General features: G+C 41.6%; 1 protein-coding gene across 1 annotated transcript in view; it reads right to left on the bottom strand.

The window, feature by feature from the left end:
• Positions 1–21,090, bottom strand: part of Magt1 (magnesium transporter 1) — a 39,388-nt gene extending 18,298 nt beyond the window's left edge. The window contains exons 1-2 of the mRNA XM_027432918.2: positions 20,856–21,090; positions 4,155–4,324 (exon numbers count right to left, since the gene is read on the bottom strand). Of these exons, the coding sequence (XP_027288719.1) occupies positions 4,155–4,324; positions 20,856–21,056 (371 nt within the window). The 5' untranslated portion in view covers positions 21,057–21,090. The remainder of the gene's footprint in view (positions 1–4,154; positions 4,325–20,855) is intronic.
• Positions 21,091–23,885: the final 2,795 nt, after the last annotated feature.

Genomic DNA, 23,885 nt, shown 5'->3' with positions numbered 1-23,885 from the left:
TGGGGGTGTGCATGTGAATGCCAGTGCCCACTGAGGCCAGAGGCATCAGATCACCTGGAGCTGGAGTTACAGGAGGCTGTGAGCTGCCTGACCTGGGTTCCTAGAACTGAAATTGGGTCCTCTGCAAGAGCAATGATGGGCTCTAACTGCTGCTTCTCTCTCCAGCCCCTGTGCTGCTTTCACTTTCAGTTTTAAAACGGTCTTGTTATGTTGCTTAGCCTAGACTCATACTACTGATTTCAAATGCTCCTTCTGTTTTAGACTCATCAGCAGGAAGGATTATGGACATATATAACCATACCCAGTGTCTACACATTTATTTTTTGTTTTGGAGCTGGGGATTGAATCCAGGTCCCACACTTTCTAGGCAGGAATCTAACACTAATCTATACCCCAAAGTCTCACAACTTTGAGACCCTACATCAACAGGCAGAGATCTAACAGACTACCTTAAAAATGTGAAGTATGTAGCCAGACACACACAGTGGCACAGGCCTGTAATACCAGTGCTCAGAAGGCAAAGATGGGAGAACTGCCAGAGTTAAAAGCCTGCCTGCTGTTATAGCAAGTTTCAGGACAGCAAGGGATACACAGTGAGACCCTGCCTCAAATTTTAAAAAATTAAATAAAATCTGGAGGCTGAGATGACTCGGTTACTAAAGTGCTTGCCTTGAAAGCATGAGGACATGAGTTCATTTCCCAGAAGCCATGTTTAAAAAGCAAGGGTGGTGGTGTTCCTATAATTACAGCACCTGGGAAACAGAGACAAGTAGATCCCTTGGGCTGGCTAGTTGGCTAGTCCAGTCTAACCAGTGGGCTCCAGGCAAAGGAGAGACCCTGCTTCAAAGGAGGTAGATGTCATTTCTGAAGATGACACCAAGAACTGTCTTTTGGCCTGTACAACTAAGCACACACATGCACCTGCACACATATGAACACAATGCACAAACCCTCACACATACTCTGAAGTACACATGCTATTCGCTAAGTAAACATACAATCAGATGAATTAATATGATAAATGACAAGAAAAATCAAGGGACTTCAAATAAACTGAAACCTTGAGTTACCCTTTCTTTTTAAAAATTTTATGTGCATTGATGTTTTGCCATGGGTGTCAGGTTCCCTGGAACTGGAGTTACAAACTGTTGTGAGCTGCCATGTGAGTGCTGGGAATTGAACCCAGGTCCTCTAGAAGAGCAGTCAGTGTTCTTAACTGCTGAGCCATCTCTCCAACCCCTGAACTTTCCTTTCTTTTCTATGTTTTCATTTTAAAGATCTGTTTATTTACATGTTTCCCCATATATATGTTTTTATCTTACTTTTTTCAATCCTTTGGGGTTATCTAAGTAACAAAAGTGTATAAACTTATACCTATTTATCAAAGAAGTTTTGGGGTTCTAGTGTTGCTATTTTATTTTTAAATTCTTATTCTTCTAGGAAACTTTTTTTTGGCTTTTTCAGACAGGGTTTCTCTGTATAACAGCTCTGGCTGTCCTGGAACTCACTCTGTAAATCAGGCTGGCCTGGATTCACCTGCCTCTGCCTCCCAAATGCTGGGGATTAAAGGTGTGTTCACCACCGCCCAGATAGAAAACTTTTTTTTTTTCATCTGTGATAAACTTTTGACTCCATCCTCTTCTGTCTTGTATGTATTTTAATGCTGGAGATTAAACCTAGAGCCTATTTCAATTGACATGCACAAATCTATTCTCTATCCACATTTTTAAAGTTTTGCTCAGTACACCAAACATTCTTCAATTGAACATAAGCAAATCTTTCTGAGTGTCTAAAGATGAAATCAAGTGATTCATACCAATTATGGGACAATAATGAACAAATTTGCAGCATAAATATTCAAGACTGGCATCGTCTAGCACATTCCTGAAGAAAAGCTATTTGGAGGGGAAGGGATCATTGTGTTGTGACATGGTGGTGGCATAGAGACTGAGCCAACTAGCCTATGGTCCAGTGGTAGAATAACACCTCAGCAAACCATTCTGTAGCTGCAGACACACATAGCTAGAAGGTTCCTCTCTGAAAATGACTTCTTCTCTCCTCTCTGGAAATGACTTCTTCTCTCACAGTTCCCCTTATACCTCTTCATCCTTTTCCAGGCAACGAATTGGTTTAAAACATTTCATAAGGGCTGAGGCTAGAGTTATGGCTCAGTGGTTAAGAATACTATTTGTTCCCAGCACTTACATGAAGGCTCACAACTACCTATAATTCCAATTCCAGGACATCCTCTTCTGGCCTCTGTGGTCCCTTCATTCAAGTGGTACACAGATACATATGCAGGCAAAACACTCATACCCGTACAATTTATTTTGTTTTTTTGAGACCAGTTTGGCTGTCCTGGAACTCATTCTGTAGACCAAGCTGGTCTCAAACTCACACAGATCCTTCTGCCTCTGCCTCCTGGGTGCTGGGATTAAAGGTGCATGCCACCACTGCCCAGCCAATTGTTTTAATTACAAAAGGGGCTATCGAGGTGAGTCAGCTGTTGCAGAGAATCTGAGTTTGGCTGTAAGCACTCACACCAGGCAGCTCACAACCACTTGTAATGGAAGATGTTGGCCTCTAAGGGTACCTACTACATTCACATGCCAACTCCCCTGAGCCAACTCACCAGCCCTTGAAAGGGATTTTTACACTTTTTCATTTAAGTCCCACCTCCTCTCTACCTATACACAATTAAGAAGGAAACTAAAGGGGCTGGAAAGATGCCTCAGCGGCTAAGAGAACGTACTGCTCTTGTAGAGGACCCAAGTTTACTTTCCAGCACCCATGTCAGATGGCTCACAACCACCTGTAACTCTAGCTCTAGAGTATCAAATGCCTCTGAGGGAACCTAAACTCAGGCACACATACCTTTACACAGACACACATAATAAAAATCAAATCTTTAAACAATAAAAATAAGGTTGGGTGTGGTGGCATATGCCTTTAATCCTAGCATTTGGGAGGAAGAGGCAGATGGATCTCTGTGAGTTCAAGGCCAGCACAGCTTACATATCAAGTTTCAGGACAGTTAGGGCTATACAGTGAGACCCAGTTTAAAAGAAATACTAATAAAAAATCCCCCTTTAAGGGCTGGTGAATTGGCTCAAGGGTAAAGGAGCTTACTGATAGCCTTACGATCTGAGAGACAACCAACTTCCACACCTGTCTGCTCTCTGACCTCTGTACACTTGCATAACACATGCATGTGCACACACACACACACACACACACACACACACACACACACACACACCCCTAAATTCCCTATAACAAACTTTGACTCTGTTTCACAAATATAAAATACAATCCCATGAGGGAAAAAGTATGAAAGCACTTATAAACCCTTTCTTTTGGAGTATTGGGAATTGAACCCAGGACTTTTAATGCTAGGCAAATGTTTTACCCTGATATCCTGAGCTACATCTTTAGCCTTCATAACATGGGGCTGGGAGATACTCAGTGGGTGAAAGTACTTGTCATGCAAACCTGTTGACTTGTATTCTATCCCTGGAATCTAGGGTGGAAGGACAGAATTGACTTCTAAAAGTTGTTCTCTGGCCTCCATTTGTGCACAGTGATATGAATGCACTCACACATAATAAAAATATGTAAAGGCAGCTGGGCGTTGGTGGTGCACGCCTTTAACCCCAGCACTCCAGAGGCAGAGGCAGAGGCAGGTGGAACTCTGTGAGTTCGAGACCAGTCTGATGGTTCTTTCATTTTTCAATAATTCATGATAGCTACAATATTTTATCCTTTCTCTCCTACCAACATGCACAACCAAGACTGATTATAAGACAGTAGTACTAGGGGCTGGGAAGATGGCTCAGAGGTTAAGGGCACTGGCTGCTCTTCTCAAGGTCATGAATCCAATTCCTAGTAATCACATGGTGGCTCACAATTATCTGTAATGGGATCTGATTCACTCTTCTGACATGAATGAAGACAGAACACTCATATACATAAAATACATAAATGAATAAATCTTTCAAAAAATAAAACAGTAGCTTTATCTGTTATTATATACCCCCTGAGTAAGGTATATGCTTTATTAACAAACACACTGCACAAATTTGATTCTCCTGAGATAGAAAAATAGTCAAAACCAAAAAGTTATTGAATTTCAAAGTGGAGATGAAAGATCATACTTGCAAACGACACACTGTCTATGAAGTTGGAGAGCAGTGAACATGACGATAACAGAGTAATTTCTTGGTGGAGCTTTAACGAGGCGACGGAACTTGTCTCCATTCATTCTTATTACAGGTCTTTTATTGGTCCATTCCATCAGCTGACTAACCTTCTCAGACAACACCATCTACAAAAGACAAAATGAATTTTGCAAATATATTCAATTTAGCAAGTTTGGGTTTAGCAGGTCTTGTTTATAATTGCAGTTACCCAGGAAGTTAAGAGGATCTTGGTGAGCCCAACAGCCCAAGACCAGCTTGGGCAATCTAACCTCAAATATCAAGAACAACAACAACAAAAACCAAAGAGGTTTGGAGACTATGCCTATTATCCCAGCACTCAGGAGGTGAAGGCAAGTTCCTAAGTTTGAAGCCAGCCTAAGATTCCTACCAAAACAGTATCCCAACAACAACAAATAAAGAAAAAACAGCTGGACATGGTAGCACACATCTTTATTCTTAGCACTTGGGAGCAGAAGTAGGTGGATCTCTGAGTTCAAGGCCAAACCTTGACTACAAGAGTGACAAACCTTGTTTCAGAAAGAAGTGTTTGGGGTGGGGGAGTCCTCAGCAGCAGCAAAAATACAATAAAACCAAAGTTACTTTAGGGCTGACAACCTGAGTCTGATCCCAAGAATCTACATGTGCTGTGGTGCATGCATGCATGCTTGCACAATGAAATAAGTAAATATATGTCAAAAAGTAACTTTAGCAAAGCAACTTTCTTTGTGTGTGTGTGGGGGGGGAGGGGTGGTTTAGACAAGGTTTTGTCCTGGAACTCACTATGTAGACCAGGCTAGTCTCAAACTCACAGATACCCATCTGCTTCTGCTTCCCAAGTGCTGGGATTAAAGGTGTGAACTACCACAGCCCAGCTTGCAAAGTAACTTTCTTAAACCAAGTCCACCACAAGAGGTACACAGAATATACAAATCCCAGGGGATGGAGTGGTGTCTCACAACTTCCTTGACTCCAGTTCCAGGGGATCCAATGCCCTCTGGCCTCTTCAGTTGTCTGTACACATGTCTGCACACGTGATGCACATAAACTCATGCAGGTACAGAAACACAGAAACAAAAGTAAACTAATTCATCTTTTTAAAAAAGAAAATATAAATCCTATGAAAAAAAACTGGGAGCTGGACCTGATAATACTTTTTTCTTTTCTTTAAGATCTTACCTGGCAGCTCAGATGGGCCACAAACTTGAAATCCTCATACTTCAGCCACCTGAGTACCAGCATTCCATGGTAAGCCATCACAACTGACTCAAGTATTCTTTCTTAAAAATTATCTTAAAGTTTAGTATTTCATAAGATTTAAGCTGAGGGTGATGGTACATGAAAAGAGGATGAAGATTTCAAGGTCAGCCTCACCTACATAGAGTTGCAGGCCAACCTGGCTTATATGAGACACCATCTTTTAAAATTTTTTTTATTAATTTACATGTCAACCCCTTATCACTCTCCCTCCCCTCCTCCCCCCCACCAGATCCCCCCACCCCATCCCCCCTCTGCTCCCCAGGGAGGGTAAGGCCCTCCATGGGGGATCCCTAAAGTCTGTCACATCATCCCGGGCAGGGCCTAGGCCCTCCCCTACGTGTCCAGAAACACCGTCTCAAAAACATCAAAAGTTTTAAGCAAACATTAGACTTTAAAGTGAATTAGTTATTATTTAATAATACATAAAAATATAAAATCATGAAACCTTTTGCTTGTCAAAGATTCTAAAGAATGCTGAACTGAACCACTGGTATGTTTTGGGGTTTTGTTGTTGGATTTTCCCCTTGAAGCAGAGTTTCTCTGTGTAACAGCTCTGGCTGTCCTGAAGGGATTGTTTCCTTTTTTAAATAGGGTCTTATATAGTCCAGAATTGCTTCAAACTTGAGATGATTCCTCTACATAAGTCTACTGAGTTTTAGGATTACAAGCATGAACTACTCTGCAAATCCAGAGAACAGCATTTTCAACAAATCATGCTTTCATAAATGAAAACCTCAAAGATACAAAACTTTAAAACACACTTTACTAAGGACTGGGAATTTAGGTCAGGTGTTTCAAACCCAGCATGCACAAGGCCCTGGGGTTCTATCCTCAACACTCCATAAATCAGGTATATGCTTGTAACTTCAACACTTAGAAGGTGGAGGCAGGAGGAACAGGTGTTCAAGGCCACCCTTGGAGGCCACTCTGGGATATATAAATACAAAAAAGCAGCCAGGCGGTGGTGGCACATGCCTTTAATCCCAGCACTCGGGAGGCAGAGGCAGGTGGATCTACAAGTTCCGAGACCAGCCTGGTCTACAAGATCTAGTTCTAGGACAGCCTCCAAAGCCACAGAGAAACCCTGTCTGGAAAAACCAAAAAAAAAAAAACCCACAAAAACAAAGACAAAAAAGCAAAAAGAACACAACTCAATACCATTATACATCCTTTAATGTAAGGGGCCGTGGGCCTAAAACTATGCAGCTTAAAGCCCACCTTTATAAGCCTTTTAATGACCTTTAAGTTTTCGGCTTAAAGCCAGCTCTGTGAGTCTCCTGTAACCTGTAATTAGATATGGTTTGGCCAAGTGGAACTGCTAACTGCTTCTGTTCCGAGAAAGGGTCTGGGGCTTTTCTGTTCGCTGTTCCAAGGAAGACCACTAGATGTTCCGGCTGATAAGAAGAATGTTCCAGTCCCAGCAAATACCAGATGTTCCTTCTATTATTCCCCCCAATTCTATTGTTGCAGGGCTATTTAAGCCCACTCGGAGCCCCAATAAATCGAGACCTTGACATTGCACAGACGGACTCTTGTCCTTTCTCGAGCTGCTTGGTCTCCTTTCTTTCTCTCGCCCATGACTCTTTCAGGCAGCCCCCCTTCGGAACCCTGAATGACTGCACCTGCGGGACGGGTCACTTTAAGGCCCACGGTAGCTTCTTTGAATGTTGTATTAAATAAAGCTCAGGAGTCAAATATGAAGAAATCAAACTGATTTACAGAGCAACAGAGGAAAGATCACTTCACCCTCTTCTCCACCTTTTCAATCAAAACCACGGAGCATCTTTTTAGCCCCTCCTTATTCTCTTCATCCTATCTCCTCTGAATCTGGTCCACTTCATGGGGAGTCTTGGAGTGAAAACAAAAACCTCCTGCAACATTTCTCCCTTTTGTCTAAATAAAAAGGAAACATTTTAACTCTAACATAGTATAATTAATTATATGCAGTAAGGACAAAAAGGTATTAGCTTTAACAAAATGAAATTATATACAATAAAAACAATTATCAAGTAAGGAATACATTCACAATGCCCACTCCATTAGTATTTGTCAAATTCAGAGAAAATACTCCATTATATGTCTTACCTTGTTGAGTCCAAAATTTTGTATCTAAATTTACTTTCTATCATAATTAAGGAAAACTGTAACTATAACTAATCTTCAGAGACTTGAGAAGGAGGTGCAGAGCAAGCAACTTCTAAAACTATAAAAATGGCAGAGACATGTGGCTACCTAAACAGTCACCCCAAGGTTCCTCTGCAACATTGGGGCATCCATCTTCTGCCTACAGGCCTAGAATATCTGACAGAATTTTTGAGAAGCAGGAAATTTTGAAGGATTGTCCTACCTTGTCTTAGCAAAGTTTGGCAATCACCTTCTTTAGTGCCCTACTTGTCTAATTTGGACAGCATACTGGCAACAGGCCAGGCAAGGGTAGTTTCTTGCCCAAATGTCTAGCTTTGCCCCAATGAAAGCAACTCCATATGGAGGTTCGTTGATGCCCATCATCCTTTTTTTTTTTTTTGAAGTAAACTGGTGTTGCCAGAAGCAGATGTGTCTCAACGTCACCAAAAGCCTTGTGGTATCAAAACATGCAGTAGATCTTAAAGAGGTTAAAGGATCACAATCTATTAAATACATCTGGAATACACGAACTGAATTCCTAGTTAATTGCTTTCAACTTAAGCCCAAAATCACATATAGGAAGTTAGATGAAGCCTATTATTTTGGCTTCTTTTAATGTTTTTTTATTCAATAAAGCTCAAGAGTCAAATATTAGGAAATAAACCTGATTGATTTATGGAGTGACAGAACAAAAATCACTTCAGCCCCTTTAGCCCCTCCTTAGTCTCTGCATCCTTCTATCTCCTCCGAGTCCAATAGAAAACTCTATGGTTTACTCCATGTGTGGTCTCCAAGTGAAAACACAAACAAATTTGCCACAACAAAAACCACCTGAGAAAACCATTTGGCAGTTTCTTTAAAAAATAAGCAACTAGGGGATATGATAAAGATACGTTGAATACATGTATCAGATTATCAAAGAATAAGTACAGGATATTCTAAAAATAAATAAAAACAACTAAACATACTAGCTCCTCAGTTCAAACATAAGTTCACATTTTTAGTCCTTTTAGTTTTAGTTTGAGACAGCTCCATAGTTTCTTTCTACAGCTCTTAAAATTACAATTATCTTCAAAATACTGCTTAAAGTGAGAGCAATTTAGTGTACTTTCTGAAAATAAGCTGAAGACAGATCACAACAGATGAAGTAGTTTTAAACTTCTACATAAAATTACACGAACACAACCTGGAATTTCACAATTAGATGTTAGAACTAGGGGTGGTAGTACACACCTGCGGACCTACCTACTTGGAAGTGAGGTACGAAAGTTGCTTAAGCCAGAAGTTCAAGGCCAGATGAGGTAACACAGTGAGATTCAATCTCAAAAATAAACAAACAAACAAACAAACAAACAAACAAACCAGGTAGTGGGTGTCACACACCTTCAATTCCAGCACTTAGGAGGTGGAGGCAGGCAGATCTCCAAGTTTGAGGACAGCCCAGTCTACAGAGAGAGTGTTCCAGGACAGCCAGTGGTACAGTGAAACCATCCAGAAAAACAAAATCAAAAAAGGGGCAAATTATCTAATATTTTAGTATGTCTTAAAGTAAGTAAGCCTAGCTTAGTTTTATAGAGAACTTAGCTTAGTTTTATAGTAGCAACTCCTGTTTAGAATGTCAGGCAGCTGGGCTGGAAAGATGGCTCAGCAGTTAAGAACACCGACTGTTTTTCCAGAGGTCCTGAGTTCAATTCCCAGCAACCACATGGTGGCTCACAACCACCTTGAATGAGATCTGGTGCTGTCTGCTGGCATGCAGGCTGAAGACTGTATACATAATAAATAAAAATAAAATCTTTTAAAAAAACTCGCTAATTAAAAAAAAAATAGAACCTTCCATTCTGACGACCGACCCGGGAACTAGAGCCCCCACCCAGTGGCTGATGGAAGCAGAGACAGACATCCACAGATATACACTGAGCCGAAACCGGGAATTTAGTTGAAGAGAGGGAGGAATGAAGAACGAAGGGGTCTGTACCAGGTTGGAGAAACCCACAGGAACAGTTGGCCTGAACAAGGGAGAGCACATGGACCCCAGATGCTGTCTGGGAGGCCAGTACAAGGCTGATCCAGACCCTTGAACATGGATGTCAATAAGGAGGCCTATGAACTCCAGGGAGCCTGTGATGGTGGATTAGTATTTTTTCCTGGTGCAAGAAGGGACATTGAGAGCCCATTCCACGTGAAGGGTTACACTCTGGCCCTGGACACATGGGGAAGGGCCCAGGAAGATTTGGTGGCCCTACCCTGCCTGGGGAGTGGTGGGTGGATGGGGGGGGGGTGGGCTGGTGGGGGAGGAGGGTTGGGGAGGGGGGACTTGAAGCTTGTTCCCTAACCAGAACTAATAAATAAATTAAAAATAAATAAATAAATAAATAGAATGTCAGGCAGCTAATTCTGTTAAAAATTTCATCTTCCAATACTTGACTGGAAGTTTCAATAATATGGAATTCTAATGCACACCCTCAATGATTCTCTATAGCAGTGGTTCTCAACCTTCCTATTGCTGCAATCCTTTAATATAGTTCCTCATGCTGTGGTGATCCCAAACCATAAAATTATTTTCGTTGCTACTTCACAACTGTAATTTTGCTCCTGTTATGAATGATAATGTAAATAATTGACATGGAGAATATCTGATAGTGTGACCCCAAAGTGGTCTTGACCCACAGGTTGAGAACACTTCTACATTCTCATTTGGGGGGGGGGGGTTGGTGGAACAGGGTCTCATGTATCTCAGTCTGGCCTGAGATTAACTATGTAGCTGAGGTTGGCCTTGAACTGATGGTCCTCTTCCTCCATCTCCAAAGTACTGGGATTACAGGTGGATACCACCATGCTTCACTCTTTTTTTTTTTAAAGATTTATTTGTTTGTTAGGTACACAGTGTTCTGCCTAAATGTATGTCTGCAGGCCAGAAGAGGGCATCAGATTTTACTACAGATGGTTGTGAGCCACCATGTGGTTACTGGGAATTGATCTCAGGACCTTTGGAAGAACAGGCAGTGCTTTTAACCACTGAGCCACCTCTCCAGCCCCCATGCTTCACTCTTAATTTAAAAAAAATTACATTCTAATTCTTATGAGTACAGACAATAATGTGTTATATACATTTCCATGTATAACACACAAAATTAAATAAGCATTAAGTAGTTCAAATGAATAGGAAAATTATAATCCCTTATGGGAAACCATACCTTTATCTTACCAGAATGGATGAAAGATGTGATAATTTAGTAAGTAAAATAACATTTAAAAAAATCCATTCCTTTTTTAAAAGCTCCTTTCCTTTTTTATGGTGGTGGTGGAGTGGAATTTAAGACAGGGTTTCTCTACATAGCACTGGCTGTCCTGAAACTTGCTCTGTAGACAGGTCTGACCCCAGACTTACAAAGATCTGCCTGACTCTGCCTCCCAAGAGTCCTGGGATTAAAAGCATGTGCCACCACACCTAGTCTAAAAAGATACATTTTATTTTTAATCTCATATATATACACATATATACATGCACACACACAAACACTATTGTGTGTGCACACATCAGTGCAGATGTCCCGAGTCCAGAATGGGGGTCCCCTGAAACTGGAGTCACAGGCAATTATGAGCAGCCTGATGTGGATGCTGGGAACCAAATTCAGGTCCTCTGAAATAGCTGGAAGCACTCTTAGCCACTAAGCCATCATTGCAGTTCAGAAATATAACACCTTAATAATTATTTTTATCTCTTTTGAGATTCTTTTGAAAATGTGCATGAGTGTTTGGTCTGCATTTGTCTATGTGTATTATATGTATGCCTCGTACTCTCAGAGGTAAGAGGATGGCATCAAATTTCCCGGAACTGAAGTTAAAGGAAACTAGGAGCTACCATGTGGGTGCTCAGAACCAAACCTGGATAGTCTCCAAGAGTAAATGCTCTTAACCAGTGAGCCATCTCTCCAGCCCCACATCTTAATAATTCCTAGACACTTCTTTCACACTTTTGTCTTCCCTATTACTCTATGAGTATTTTAAAAGTTTATTCATATATTTTATTTATGAGTGCTTTGTCTGAATGTACACCTGCACACTAGAAGAGGGCATCAGATCCTATTATAAATTGTTGTAAGCCACCATGTTGTTTCTGGGAATTGAACTCAGAAGCTCTAGAAAAACAGAGTAGCTGGTGCTCTGAAACACTGAGCCATCTCTCCAGCCCCTATAATTGTGTTTTTAAGACAAGATCTCACTACGAAGCCTTGGTTGTCCTGGAACTCACTATGTAGACTAGGATGGCCCTCGAACTCAGAGAGATATACACCTGCCTCTGCCTCCTGATTTTTGGAATTAAAGATGTAGCTTTTTATTAGCCTTTATAACTATATTTTAAAGCTGTGTGAGAAGGTACACACCTGTAATAACATGTGGGAGGCTGAGACAGAAAGAGTGCTAGTTCAAGGCCAGGCTGGAATACCGAGACCCTCTATCTAAAAAAGAAAGAAAAAAAGAAAGAAGAAGGGAGGGAGGGAAAAGGAAGCCAGGCTTATCCCTCTAATTCCATCACTCAGGAGGTAGAGGCAGAAGGATTCCAACAAGTTTGAGGGCAACCTGAGCTGCACAGTAAGCTGCACACCAAAGAGTGGGATGAAGTGATACTATCTTTTAAAGTACACAAAATTTCTCTCTTGTTCAAAATTTATTTATTTTTGTTAGTTTTTTGAGACAGGGCTTCTTTTTGTAGCTTTGGCTATCCTGGAACTCACTCTGTAAACCAAGCTGGCCTTGAACTCACAGAGATCCACCAGCCTCTGCCTCCCAAGTGCTGGGATTAAAGGCATGAGTGCCCAGCTCTCTTATTCAATTTAAATGCAAAGGTTTATTTCTACTTTCTTACTCCTGTTTTGAGACTGGGTCTCCTTTTGTGGCTAAATCTGGTCAATAACTCATGTAGCCAAGTGATGCTTTAACCTTATGATCCTCTTGCCTAGGTCTCCCAAGTGTGTGTTAGGGTTAGGGACATTCACTCCCAGAAAGCTAGCTTTCTGTATTCCATTACATTGTCCTGGGTAACCTTGAACTTTACTATGTAGACAAGGCTGGCCTTAAGCTTACAGAAATCCTACTGCTTCTGACTCTTAAGTCCTGTAGTAACAAGTATGCAACACCACACCCATGAATATTTATCTCCACTAGCTCTAGTAAAGAAGCCTGAATCTTAGTCAGACAGTGGTGGCACATGCCTTTTATGCCAGGACTTGGGAGGCAAAGGCAAGCAGATCTCTGTGACTCCGAGCCCAGCCTGGCCTCAGAGTGAGTTCCAAGACAGCCATAACTACACAAGAGAAACCCTGATTTGAAAGACCAAAAAAAAGAAAAAAAATCTTAACCACTATTAATTCTGTCACTACCATCTTTCAATGGTAATGGAATACAGAAATCCATTACCATTTAGAACTAAAACTAGTTCTGTCATTTAAATTATTTGAATAATTCAGAAACATCACCAGTCTGAATTTCTAAAACATACCTGCCCCCTTTCTTCAAAACCTTGATTGTATCTCTGTTTTAGTCCATCAGGGCTTCTCATTTTTTGAAAAAAAAAAAAACAACAACTTATTTCTAGCCTTCCTACTCATTTAACTGGCCTTCAGTAATATATTTAGAACCCTGTCTTTCAATTAAAACTGAACCGATCTGGAAACATAAATGACAGATAATTACCGAAAGAGACAGACTGTGAGCAGAGAAGAGAGCATTTTGAATCCTTTTGCCATCTGCTCCATTCTCAGTCTACCGTCTTCCTAAACATAGCTCAAATCCATCCCTATCTCTTTCCTTGATGTGCTTTTGGGAGGGGAGGGCTGTCTCATTTTTTGTAGCTGTTTTGTTATTCTTATGTTTCTGTAAAAGATACTATCCACAGAACTACAGAATGCTTTGCGTGCCTGTGTGTATGTGTACTACACCCGTGCCTGTGTGCCCAAGGAGGTCAGAAGGTGGTGTCAGATTCCCTGGAACTGGTGTTACAGACAGTTGTGAGCTACCATGTGGGCACTGGGAATCAAATCCAGGTCCTCTGCAAGAGCAACAAGTATTCCTAAGAACTGAGGCATCTCTCCAGCCTAACATTTGTGATGTTTCTATGTGTCAGTTTTCAAAACCACATTATAGAATCAAAAAGATTTTCAAGTGATAGCTTGCCTTATTAAAGATGCAGGTAATTCACAGCCTAGTGGTGGTGGCGAATGCCTTTAATCCCAGCACTCAGGAGGCAGAGGCAGGAGGATCTCTGTGAGTTTGGGGTCGTCCTGGTCTACAAATAGAGTTCCAGCACAGCCAGAGCTGCTCCACAAAAAAACCCTGTCTCGAAAAAAAAATTTAAAAAAGATACAAGTAATTATTTCTGAACTTACTACATTTGAAAAAATGAATCACAAAAAGAAGATCTGGTGATATAGCGTGGAGGCAGAGGGCTTGCCTAGCATGTACAAGGCCCCGAGTACAAGTCCTGGAACTGCAAAAACAAAAAAACAATAAAAGACCATCTACTCATAGAGGAAAAGGACCACATATATTTTATATTCCAAGTAGTGCATTAGAAAACCCATTAGAGAATCTATGGACTAAGCTCATCTCGTTTAATTTTCACAAAAGCCAAAATAATGGGGATTTCCCCCAATCTGCTGCTGCTGAAAACAACTTGCTACAGTTCAGTACGATTGGATTAAAGGAAATCCTCTTTAAAATATGACAAGATTTTTTTTTGAGAACTGAGAAACAGGAAGACAGTCATTCAAACATCATGGTCATTTTTTTTTTTTTTGAGACAGGGTTTCTCCGTGGCTTTGGCGCCTATCCTGGAACTAGCTCTTATAGACCAGGCTGGTCTCGAACACACAGAGATCCACCTGCCTCTGCCTCCCGAGTGCTGGGATTAAAGGCGTGTACCACCAACGCCCGGCTCATGGTCATTTTTAAAAATCATGCTTTGCTCTTCTTTTTTGCATTTATCCCTTTTAAGACTAACCTAGGTCACAATAAAAAATAAAAAATAGTAGAAATAAAAAATAAAAATAGTAGAAAACAACATCAAGAAAGAAATATAACTATCTTAGCCTGTACTGAGGATTGAATTCAAGGCCTTGAGCATGCTACACAAACATTCTACCACCCATCTCTATCTTTAGATACATTTAAAAATTTGTTCACTGGAAGATGCAACTTAGTGACAGTGTTTATCCAGCAAGCATGAGGCCCTGGGTTCAAAATTGTTTTAAACTGGGTATTCTGCCTAGTTTTATGTCAACTTGGTACAAGCTAGAGTCATCAGAAAGGAGGAAGCCCCAGGTTATTTCTCAGTTCTGCAGAGATTAGTTATGGTCTCTGTAACCTAGACCTCAGCCTCTCAAATGATGGAATAACAGGAGCAGACCACCAGTCCTGGATTCATTTGATACTTACTAAAAGAAAAATTGTTTCTACATTTAAGATGCTCACAATTTAATAAAAAAGGCTGATATACAAACCATGTCAGTATCATGTGTTGCAATCATGTCAATTTATGCTACCTTAGGGATGAGGGAAAGTTGAAGACTTACAGAGCTGGAAACACCAGGAGCACTGGTACACATGCGTAATCCCAGCACTACTTGAGAAGGAGGTCAATATTAGCTATATAGGAGGTTCAAGATCAGTGTAGGCAGGAGACTCTAAATCAACACACAGAAAAGGTAGCAGACTCTCAGGTAAATAGGGGTATGGTGGTAGGGAAAAGGGAAAGGTTACTCCAGGAATGCAATACATGTGGAGACATTTGTACAAGTGTAGAAAATCAGGAAAGGGAGATAATTTAGTATACTTGATGTAGAAAGAAGGTTTAATCCCAGCACTCAGGAGGCAGAGGCAGGCAGATCTCTGTGAGTTTAAGGCCAGTCTGGTCTCCAGATCGAGTTTCAGAACACTCAGGACTACACAAAGAAACAGTCTCAAAAGACCAAAAAAAAAGTACTGAGTTCAGAGCCTAGCACCCAGTTCAGACAGCCCACAAAAACCCCATCTCCAAGGGAATCTGACACTATCTTCTGGCATCTGCAGGCACTCCTACACACATGTACACATTCACTCACACAGACACACATATAAAAATAAAATAAAAATTTTAAAACAAGGTCTTGGCTGAGGATGTAGTTCAGTTGATAGTACTAGGTTAAGAGCACTTGCTGTTCTTGCAGAGACAAAATTTTGTTTTTCAGCATCCACATGGTAGCTCACAACTCAATTGCCTGCAACTCTAGGGTCAGGAGATCTGATACCCTCTTTCAGCCTCTGATGAAGACATTTCTGTCCTGCCTGGTCCCACAGCCATTTAGTCCCAATAAGCACACTGAAGCTTATATTAATCATAAACTGTTGGCCAATGGCTTAGGCTTCTTATTGGCTAGCTCTCTCTTAATTATTAACCCATTTCTATTAAGCTATGTATTGCCATGAGGCCGTGGCTTACCCATAATGCTCAGGCATGTTACTATTTCTGTGGCTTCCCTGGCAGCTCCTCTCTGCCTTCCTCTTCCCAGCATTCACCTAGTGTGGTAGCCCCACTTACACTTCCTGCTTGGCTACTGGCCAATCAGCATTTATTCATCAACCAATAAGAGAAACATATATTCACACCATACAGAAGGACATGCCCCATCACTGTGGACACTGCATACATGCCACACATGCAGGTGTAGGTGAAACACTCAAGTACAGAAAGATTTCTTTTTAGTTATATGTTCCTGTGTATAGGTATGAGCATGTGAGTTAGGTGTGGCCATGAGTGGAGGTCACAGAAACCAGATTCTCTGGAGCTGGAGTGACAGATGGTTGTAAGCTGCCTGACATGGGTGCTAGGAACTGAACTTGGGTCCTCTGCAGAAGTACTACATACCACTGAGCTCTCCAGATCCCCAAAATAAAGAAATCTAAAAGAAAATAATAAACTTGTCTGTTTCCCAGGTTGTAGTGGTACGCACCTTTTGTCCCAGCACTTGGGAGGCAGAGGAAGGTGTACCTCTGTGGTTTGAGGCCAGCCTGGTCCACACACCAAGTTCCAGTACAGTCAGGGCAGTTACATAGAGAAACCCTGCCTCAACAAACCAAAAACCAAACAAGAAGAAGCCTGTCAGCCTGGGCTACAGAGCATGTTCCAGGACAGCTAGGGATACACAAAGAAGCTGTCTCAAAAAAAAAAAAAGAAACATAAATAAACAGATAAGTAAATAAATAAAAACCTAAAAATTAAATAAAATAAAAAGAAGCCTGAACAACAAGCAGTGGCGGCGCATGCCTTTAATTCAGCACTTGGAAGAGGCAGGTGGATCTCTTGAGTTCCAGGATAGCCAGGGCTACACAGAGAAACCCTGTTTTAAACGCCTCCCATCCCCCTCAAAAGTATCCTGGGCTGATAAGGCTGGTTGAAGTAGAACACAGGGGCTATAGAGGTCATTTTTTACACTTTGTAAAGGAGGTTAAGAGGTTTTCAGGTTTTTCATGTTAGCACTTCTGGAAGCATAAAAGTGGGTCAACAGGGCTTTATATAGAATAGGCAAGCACTCTACCACTGAGCTATGTCAACAGCCTAGAACACCGACTTATGTTAACAGTATTTGTTGCTCTGTTGCATAGCAGTTGATAGACACATTAGTAAAAGTTACTTAAAATATACAGTATAGCTGGGCGTTGGTGGCACTCGGGAGGCAGAGGCAGGCAGATCTCTGTGAGTTCGAGGCCAGCTTGGTCTCCAGAGTGAGTGCCAGGATAAGTTCCAAAGCTACACAGAGAAACCCTATCTCAAAAAACCAAACAGAAAAAAAAGAGAGTTAGAATCGGATTATTTAAAAAAGACTTTAAGCTGGGCGTTGGTGGCGCACACTTTTAGTCCCAGCACTCGAGAGGCAGAGGCAGGTGGATCTCTGTGAGTTCGAGACCAGCCTGGTCTACAAGAGCTAGTTCCAGGACAGTCTCCAAAGCCACAGAGAAACTCTGTCTTGAAAAACCAAAAAAAAAAAAAAAAAGATTTTGTTGAGGTAAAATTTACCTAACACAAACTTCACATTAACCATTTAAAAATATACAATTTAGTATATTCCTTTAAAAAGTAAGCAATTTTATGTTTTTTAAAAAAGATTTGTTTGTGTTTTGTCTATATGTATCCATGTGCCCATGTACATGTCTAGTGTCCTCTCAGGTCAGAAGAGGGCATCAGGTCCTCAGGATCTGGTGTTAATGATAACTGTGAGCCACCAAGTGGACCGAACCCAGGTGCTCTGCAACAAATGCTCTTAACTGCTGAGCTGTGTCTCTAGCTGCCCCCCCACAAGAAATCTACTTTCTAAAAGACATTTCTGGTTTTAGTTCAATAAAACAATAAACATAATTCCACTGACAGAAATTATAGGCTTACAAACCCTTCACCTTTTCTGCTGGGCTTGGTAACACACTCCTATAATGCCAGCACCTAAGGAGAAACCAGGAGGAGCATGAATTCAAGGTGATCCTCAGCTCCTCAAAGACTTTGAGGCTGACCTGAGCTAGTTTTAGGAGTCCCAGTCTCAAAACAAACAAGCAACAGTAAGGAATTCCACACCTTTTATTTTTAAAAGATTAAGTGGGGTCAGTGAGATGGCTCATTGGCAAAGGTGCTTGGGACCAAGCCTCATGATCTGAGTTTAATCCCCTGGTCCCATAAGGTAGGAGAGAACCTATGCCTGAAATGTATCTTTAGGCTTCCACATGTATGCAGTGACACTACACACACACACACACACACACACACACACACACACACACACACACACACACACACACAGGACTTAAGGGGCCAGAGAGATAACTCAGATTTCTCAGAAGACCCTTCAATTCCTATCACCCACATTAGTCAGCCTGTAACTTCAGCCCCAGGTAATCCAATGTCCTCCACTGGCACCTATACACAAGTGGAACACACACACACACACACACACACACACACACACACACACACACACCCCTTCAAGAGATGGTTTAGCAAGTTAACAGTACTTGCTGTTTTTGCAGAGGATCAGGTTATATTCCTTGTACCCACGAGTGGCGGCTCAAGACCATTTGTAACTCCAGTTCCGGGGGATCTGATGCTCTCTTCTGAGCTCCAAAGCCACCAGGTAAACATGATATACCTTATATTTTTAATTACTTAAAAATAAAAGCAAGTCTTTAAAAGGCTAAGTGACCAGGCGTAGTGACAGACACCTCTAACTCTAGCACTGGGGAGTCTGAAGCAGGGGGACCTAAAGCTCAAGGCCAGTCTAGGCTACATAGCAAAACCTTACTTTGTGATTCTGGCACCCCAGAGAATTTCAAGGCCTGCTTGGAATACGTACCAAAAATGTGTTTCAAGAAAAAAAGAGTAAGTCATTACTGTTAACATTCAGACACTACCAGTATATAGGGCAAAATGTGAAAGGATTTCCCTTAGCAACACTACTAAATGCTCAAAGATAGCAGTTGTTAAGGGAATGTCATGTTCTAATAGAGTTTGCCCAATACATACACTTACAAATAAGCTTAAAAACAAGACTTTGAGGGTGCAAAATTATGTATTGCTTTGCATATTATTTTCTACAGTGGTGACACACACCTTTATTCCCAGCACTTGGGAGGCAGAGGCAGGTGGATCTCTGAGTTTGCAGCCTGTCTGGTGTACAGAGTGAGTGCTAGGACAGTCAGGGCTACACAAAGAAACACTGTCTTGAATTCCACCTGCCCCTGTCTGCTAATGAAAAAGAATGAATTGGGATTGTCCCAAAACATCATATCTTGGACTAGAAAGATAACTCATGTTAAGAGCTCTTGATGCTTTTGCACAGCAGCCACGATTGGTTCCTAGCTCCCACATGGCAGGTCACAGCTGTCTTCAACCATAGTTCCAGGGGATCCCACAGCCTTTTGCAGCCTCCATGGAGGCAGCGAGCATTCATCCATGAAGCGAAAGTAAAAAACATAAAGCCATATCAATTTCTTGGCCTAGCATAGAGACTGCTCACTAGATCGTATCTTTGATAATTATATTTCTTACTTTCTTCTTTGCAACCTTCTAGTTCAATGATTTCATTTACTAGTTTTTCATTTTTGATTTTTCAAATAGGATCTCATGTAGCCCAGACTAGTCTCCAACTCACTTGGATGAGGCTGAATTCCTGTTCCTCTTTCACTACAGTGTTTTGAATACAGGCATGGCCACCATGCCAGGGTTAGCTTAGATTTTAGTCTTACAATGTAATTCAAATACTCAGATAGATAGAGAAATTAGTTTATTTACTGATTTAACAGCTGTAATATTTAATGGACATTTCAAAAATGTAACATAGGTTTTGTGTACTAGAGAAAGTGCAGAATGCACAGGAAATAGCATTGGAATGAAGAGCTTTAGTATACTTTAACTATAGTAGTTAACTGTGTAAACCTAGGGTTGGTTTTCTATACCTTTAAAATTAGAGGGTATGAATAATTGTTACTAATTGTTGATGTTTTAAAGCTCGAAGAGTATATAGTTCTAAGTCACAAAAGTTCAAAAACACAATGTTAAGATCCATCTGTTCGGATGTTAAACATCAAGCTAAAAAAAAAAAAAAAAAATAGCTGAGTGTAGCAGCTCTCACCTGTAACCTAGGAAGGCAAATGCAAGATTTTCATGAGTTTGAGGCTAGCATGAACAACATAGTGTGAGAATGCTTCAAAGAAAACAGAACAAAAAATAAACAGAAAGGAATATTATATGTTTTTCACATCTAAAAGTATATTCTACAAAGGGATGGCATGGGATGTCTTAGTTTGCTCATTCGTGTGTGTCAAGCACACAGAACACAGCTGAGCGAGCTGATAAATGGGCACAAAACTGGCAGTATCTCACTCTTTTACTTCTCTCACTCCTGGGCTGACAAGATAGACAGCTCTTACAACACGTCCGAGGGAGCTACATGGTTGACAACAGAAGCTTGCATTATACCATTTGGGTTGCAAATCGACCCCAGCTCCTGAAGTGTCACAACTTGTACCTGCACCTTCCCCAGCTGCTGGAAGCCAGCTGGTCACCTACTCCAGCCTGCTTTTGGATTCGAAACCCCACGACACAAAAAGTTACAGCTCCCGCTTTTGTGAAGCCAACTTCCTCCCAAAGACGGAATCTAAGTCACGCCTAACACACATCCCGGGGAAGGAGCGAGCTGACCCTCTCTAGTCCCAAGCCGAGAAAGTCCCTGACGCTGGCAGGCGCCGCCTCACCTCCTTCTTTCTTTGGGCGGAGGCCGAGGGAACCCTGGACATGAGCAGCAGTGCCACCGCCGCGGTCGCACACACACACCAGAGCCACCTCGGTGAGGCCATGTTTGCTCTTCTCCCTAGGCGGGCAGGCGAAACTTTCTTCCAGCAAGGTTCGAGGGTGGGGCGTGAGAACCGTCGAACCGAACCCTTGCCGCTCCCCATTGGCCCGGCTCAGCCCTGACGGGCGACCCCTCATATTACGTCACGCGCCGCAGACGCCCGCTAAAAATCAGTTCGCTTCCGATTGGTTCTAGGGAGCCAATAGGGAAAGGATAATCTGGAGGTTTCTTATTGGTCCGCTAAAAAGGCTGCACCGCCCCATTTTGTGGTGCGTAGAGACGTCGCGGTTAGCAAATTTCAACGCGCACGCGCAGCTGTGAAAGGATGCGTTCTTTTGGGGGTGAGGGGGGGGTAAGGGGGGAGGGTCGTTGTACAAAATGGTTTGTACATTTAAAAATGGAATCATCCTCCAGAAAGCATTCATTTACAATTGTTTGAAATTCAAGCCGGCCTAAGTAATGCAATCCTCTAATCCAAGCATTGGGTTTGGAATGTGAAGGCAAGAGCACTAAGAGTTCAAGGTCACTTTTGGCTCCATTGCCAAGGTTCCAGGCCTGCCTGAGCAATTAAGATTGTCTCAAGAAAGAGCCCTTGTGATTTCTCACAACCAAATTCTTATCATTTGGAGGGGCGTGGAAATGGAGGCAGGAGGATTAGGAGTTCAAGAAATTAAACAGACCTTCAGAGTTCCAGTCTAGCCATGGCTACAAGAGATCTTAGATTAAAAAAAAAAAACAAAAAAAAACAAAAAAAAACGAGTTTTTGAGACCTACTTATTTAATATAATATTCTTTTTTTTTTCCTTTTTTTGGTTTTTCGAGACAGGGTTTCTCTGTGGCTTTGGAGGCTGTCCTGGAACTAGCTCTTGTAGACCAGGCTGGTCTCCAACTCACAGAGATTCACCTGCCTCTACCTCCAGAGTGCTGGGATTAAAAGCATGCGCCCCCATGCCCGGCTTTAGTATAATATTCTTGAAGAAGGGTTGGAGAAATGTCTCAACAGTTAACTGTTCTTGCAGAGGACGTTCCCAGCACCCACATGACAGCTAACAACCAACCAAATCTCTAGTTCCAAGGGATCTGATGCCTTATTCTGGTATCCACAAGAACCAGGCACCCCACCTGATGTACAAATATCCGTGCAACCAAAATACTCATAGACACACAGTTTTTTTTTAAAAAATGGTTTTTCGAGACAGGGTTTCTCTGTGAATAACAGTCCTGACTGTTCTGGATCTTACTTTGTAGACCAGGCTGGCCATGAATTCATTGCCTGCAACTCCAGGTGTTGGGCCCAGGATTTCATGGCCTCCTCAGACATCTGCTCTCTGTGCAGATACCAAAAGAGACACAAACACATATTAAATTAAAATAATGAAAAACTTAAAATATTCTAGTCGGGTGTGTTGGCCCATGCCTATCTCAGTCGCACTCGGGAGGCAGAGGCAGGCTGATCTGTGAATTTGGATCTTGCAAATTGTCCTCTGACCTCTATATATGCACCACAGTATACAGGTGCCCCCCCGCCACACTGCAAATAAAAATTTAATTTTTTTGCCATTTTGGCAGCCCATGCATTAAGTGTGGAACCACACAAAGGCAATGGCTATGGCCCCTAAAAAGTTTTTTTTTTAATTATTAGTGGTATTTTAAAATTCTTCACTGGAAACAAGAGGGCTTGGCAGACAGCAAATGCCTTTTTACTAGTTAGTTTTGTTGGTGGGAACAAAAGGAAAATTGTGAAGAAGCTTTTCCCTCTTTTTAAGATCTTCAGCGGTCTCAGCCAGTTTTCATCAGACATCCCAACAGTCTTCTTTAAAATGAAAGATAATGTTTCACAGCTCAGGAAGTGGCCAGTTTTTGGTCCAGTTCTGTTTGCTGGATTATAGAGGATTATAAAACTGAGGTGCTTCACTAGAAAATAATAATACCTTCAAGAAGAAAAACCACATGTAACAGCAAAATAAAATCAAACTACTTATAATTTGGATTTATTTATTTTGCAGTGCAAGGGATTGAGTACAGGACCCCATTCAAGATGGGCAAGTATTTTACCACAGAGCTGCATCCCAAGCCCAAGTTGCATTTATTTTGAGTGTATGGAACATACTTTGTGATTACTCTTTCAGGTAAAAATCCCCATGGAATTAGTCCTCTATTTGGAGTGTTAAGGAGATGTGGGTTGAAAGGAAAGTAACTGGTCTCAATGTAAAGAGAGGGAATAAGATGACCATGGTGGTGCATACCTGTAATCCAAGCACTCAAGAGAGAGAGGCAGGAGGATCAGGGGTTTAATATCATCCTAGGCTACATAGGGAATTCTGCCCTGAGCTACAAGAGACCCTGTCTCCAGAAAATAGAGAGAAGAGAAAGGACAGAGACAGAGAATGCAATAACCAAATATGGTGGCACATGCATATAATCTCACCACTTAGCAGACTGAAGCGGGAGTGTCACATGTTTGAGGCCCACTTGGGTTACATGGTGAGTGTCAGTCTCAAAGAAGAGAAACAATGTGAAAAGAGGATATGAACAAATTAAGCTGGGCCTCATGGGGCAGCTTAATTCCAGCTACTCGGGAGGCTGAAGAAGGAGGATTGTAAATTCAGTGCCTGACCAGGATAACCAGAACTACAAAGAGAGAATATTTCAGCCACCCCCTGTCCCTCAAAATTACAAAAAAATGGTTAAAGGTTAAACCTATTTGTACAGGTAATAGGCGACAGAAAATTAAAAATTTGAATTGACAATAGTTTGAAGTGAGACACCTGATCTAAACCTCTGGAATTTTAGCGCCACCTTGAAGCTGGTGCCTTATGCAAGCTCAGTGTCTCAACTCTCATTTGTAGAGTCCTAAACCTTCGCATTCAAAGAGTTCTCTCACTGTTTAGTAAATACTATTTTAAGATCCTTATGAAGCTTGAAACTACAT

Source organism: Cricetulus griseus, chromosome X (genome assembly GCF_003668045.3).
Source record: "Cricetulus griseus strain 17A/GY chromosome X, alternate assembly CriGri-PICRH-1.0, whole genome shotgun sequence".
NCBI lineage: Eukaryota > Metazoa > Chordata > Mammalia > Rodentia > Cricetidae > Cricetulus > Cricetulus griseus.
The sequence above is the reverse complement of the archived record's forward strand: the minus strand, read 5'-3'. Positions and strand labels throughout refer to the sequence as shown.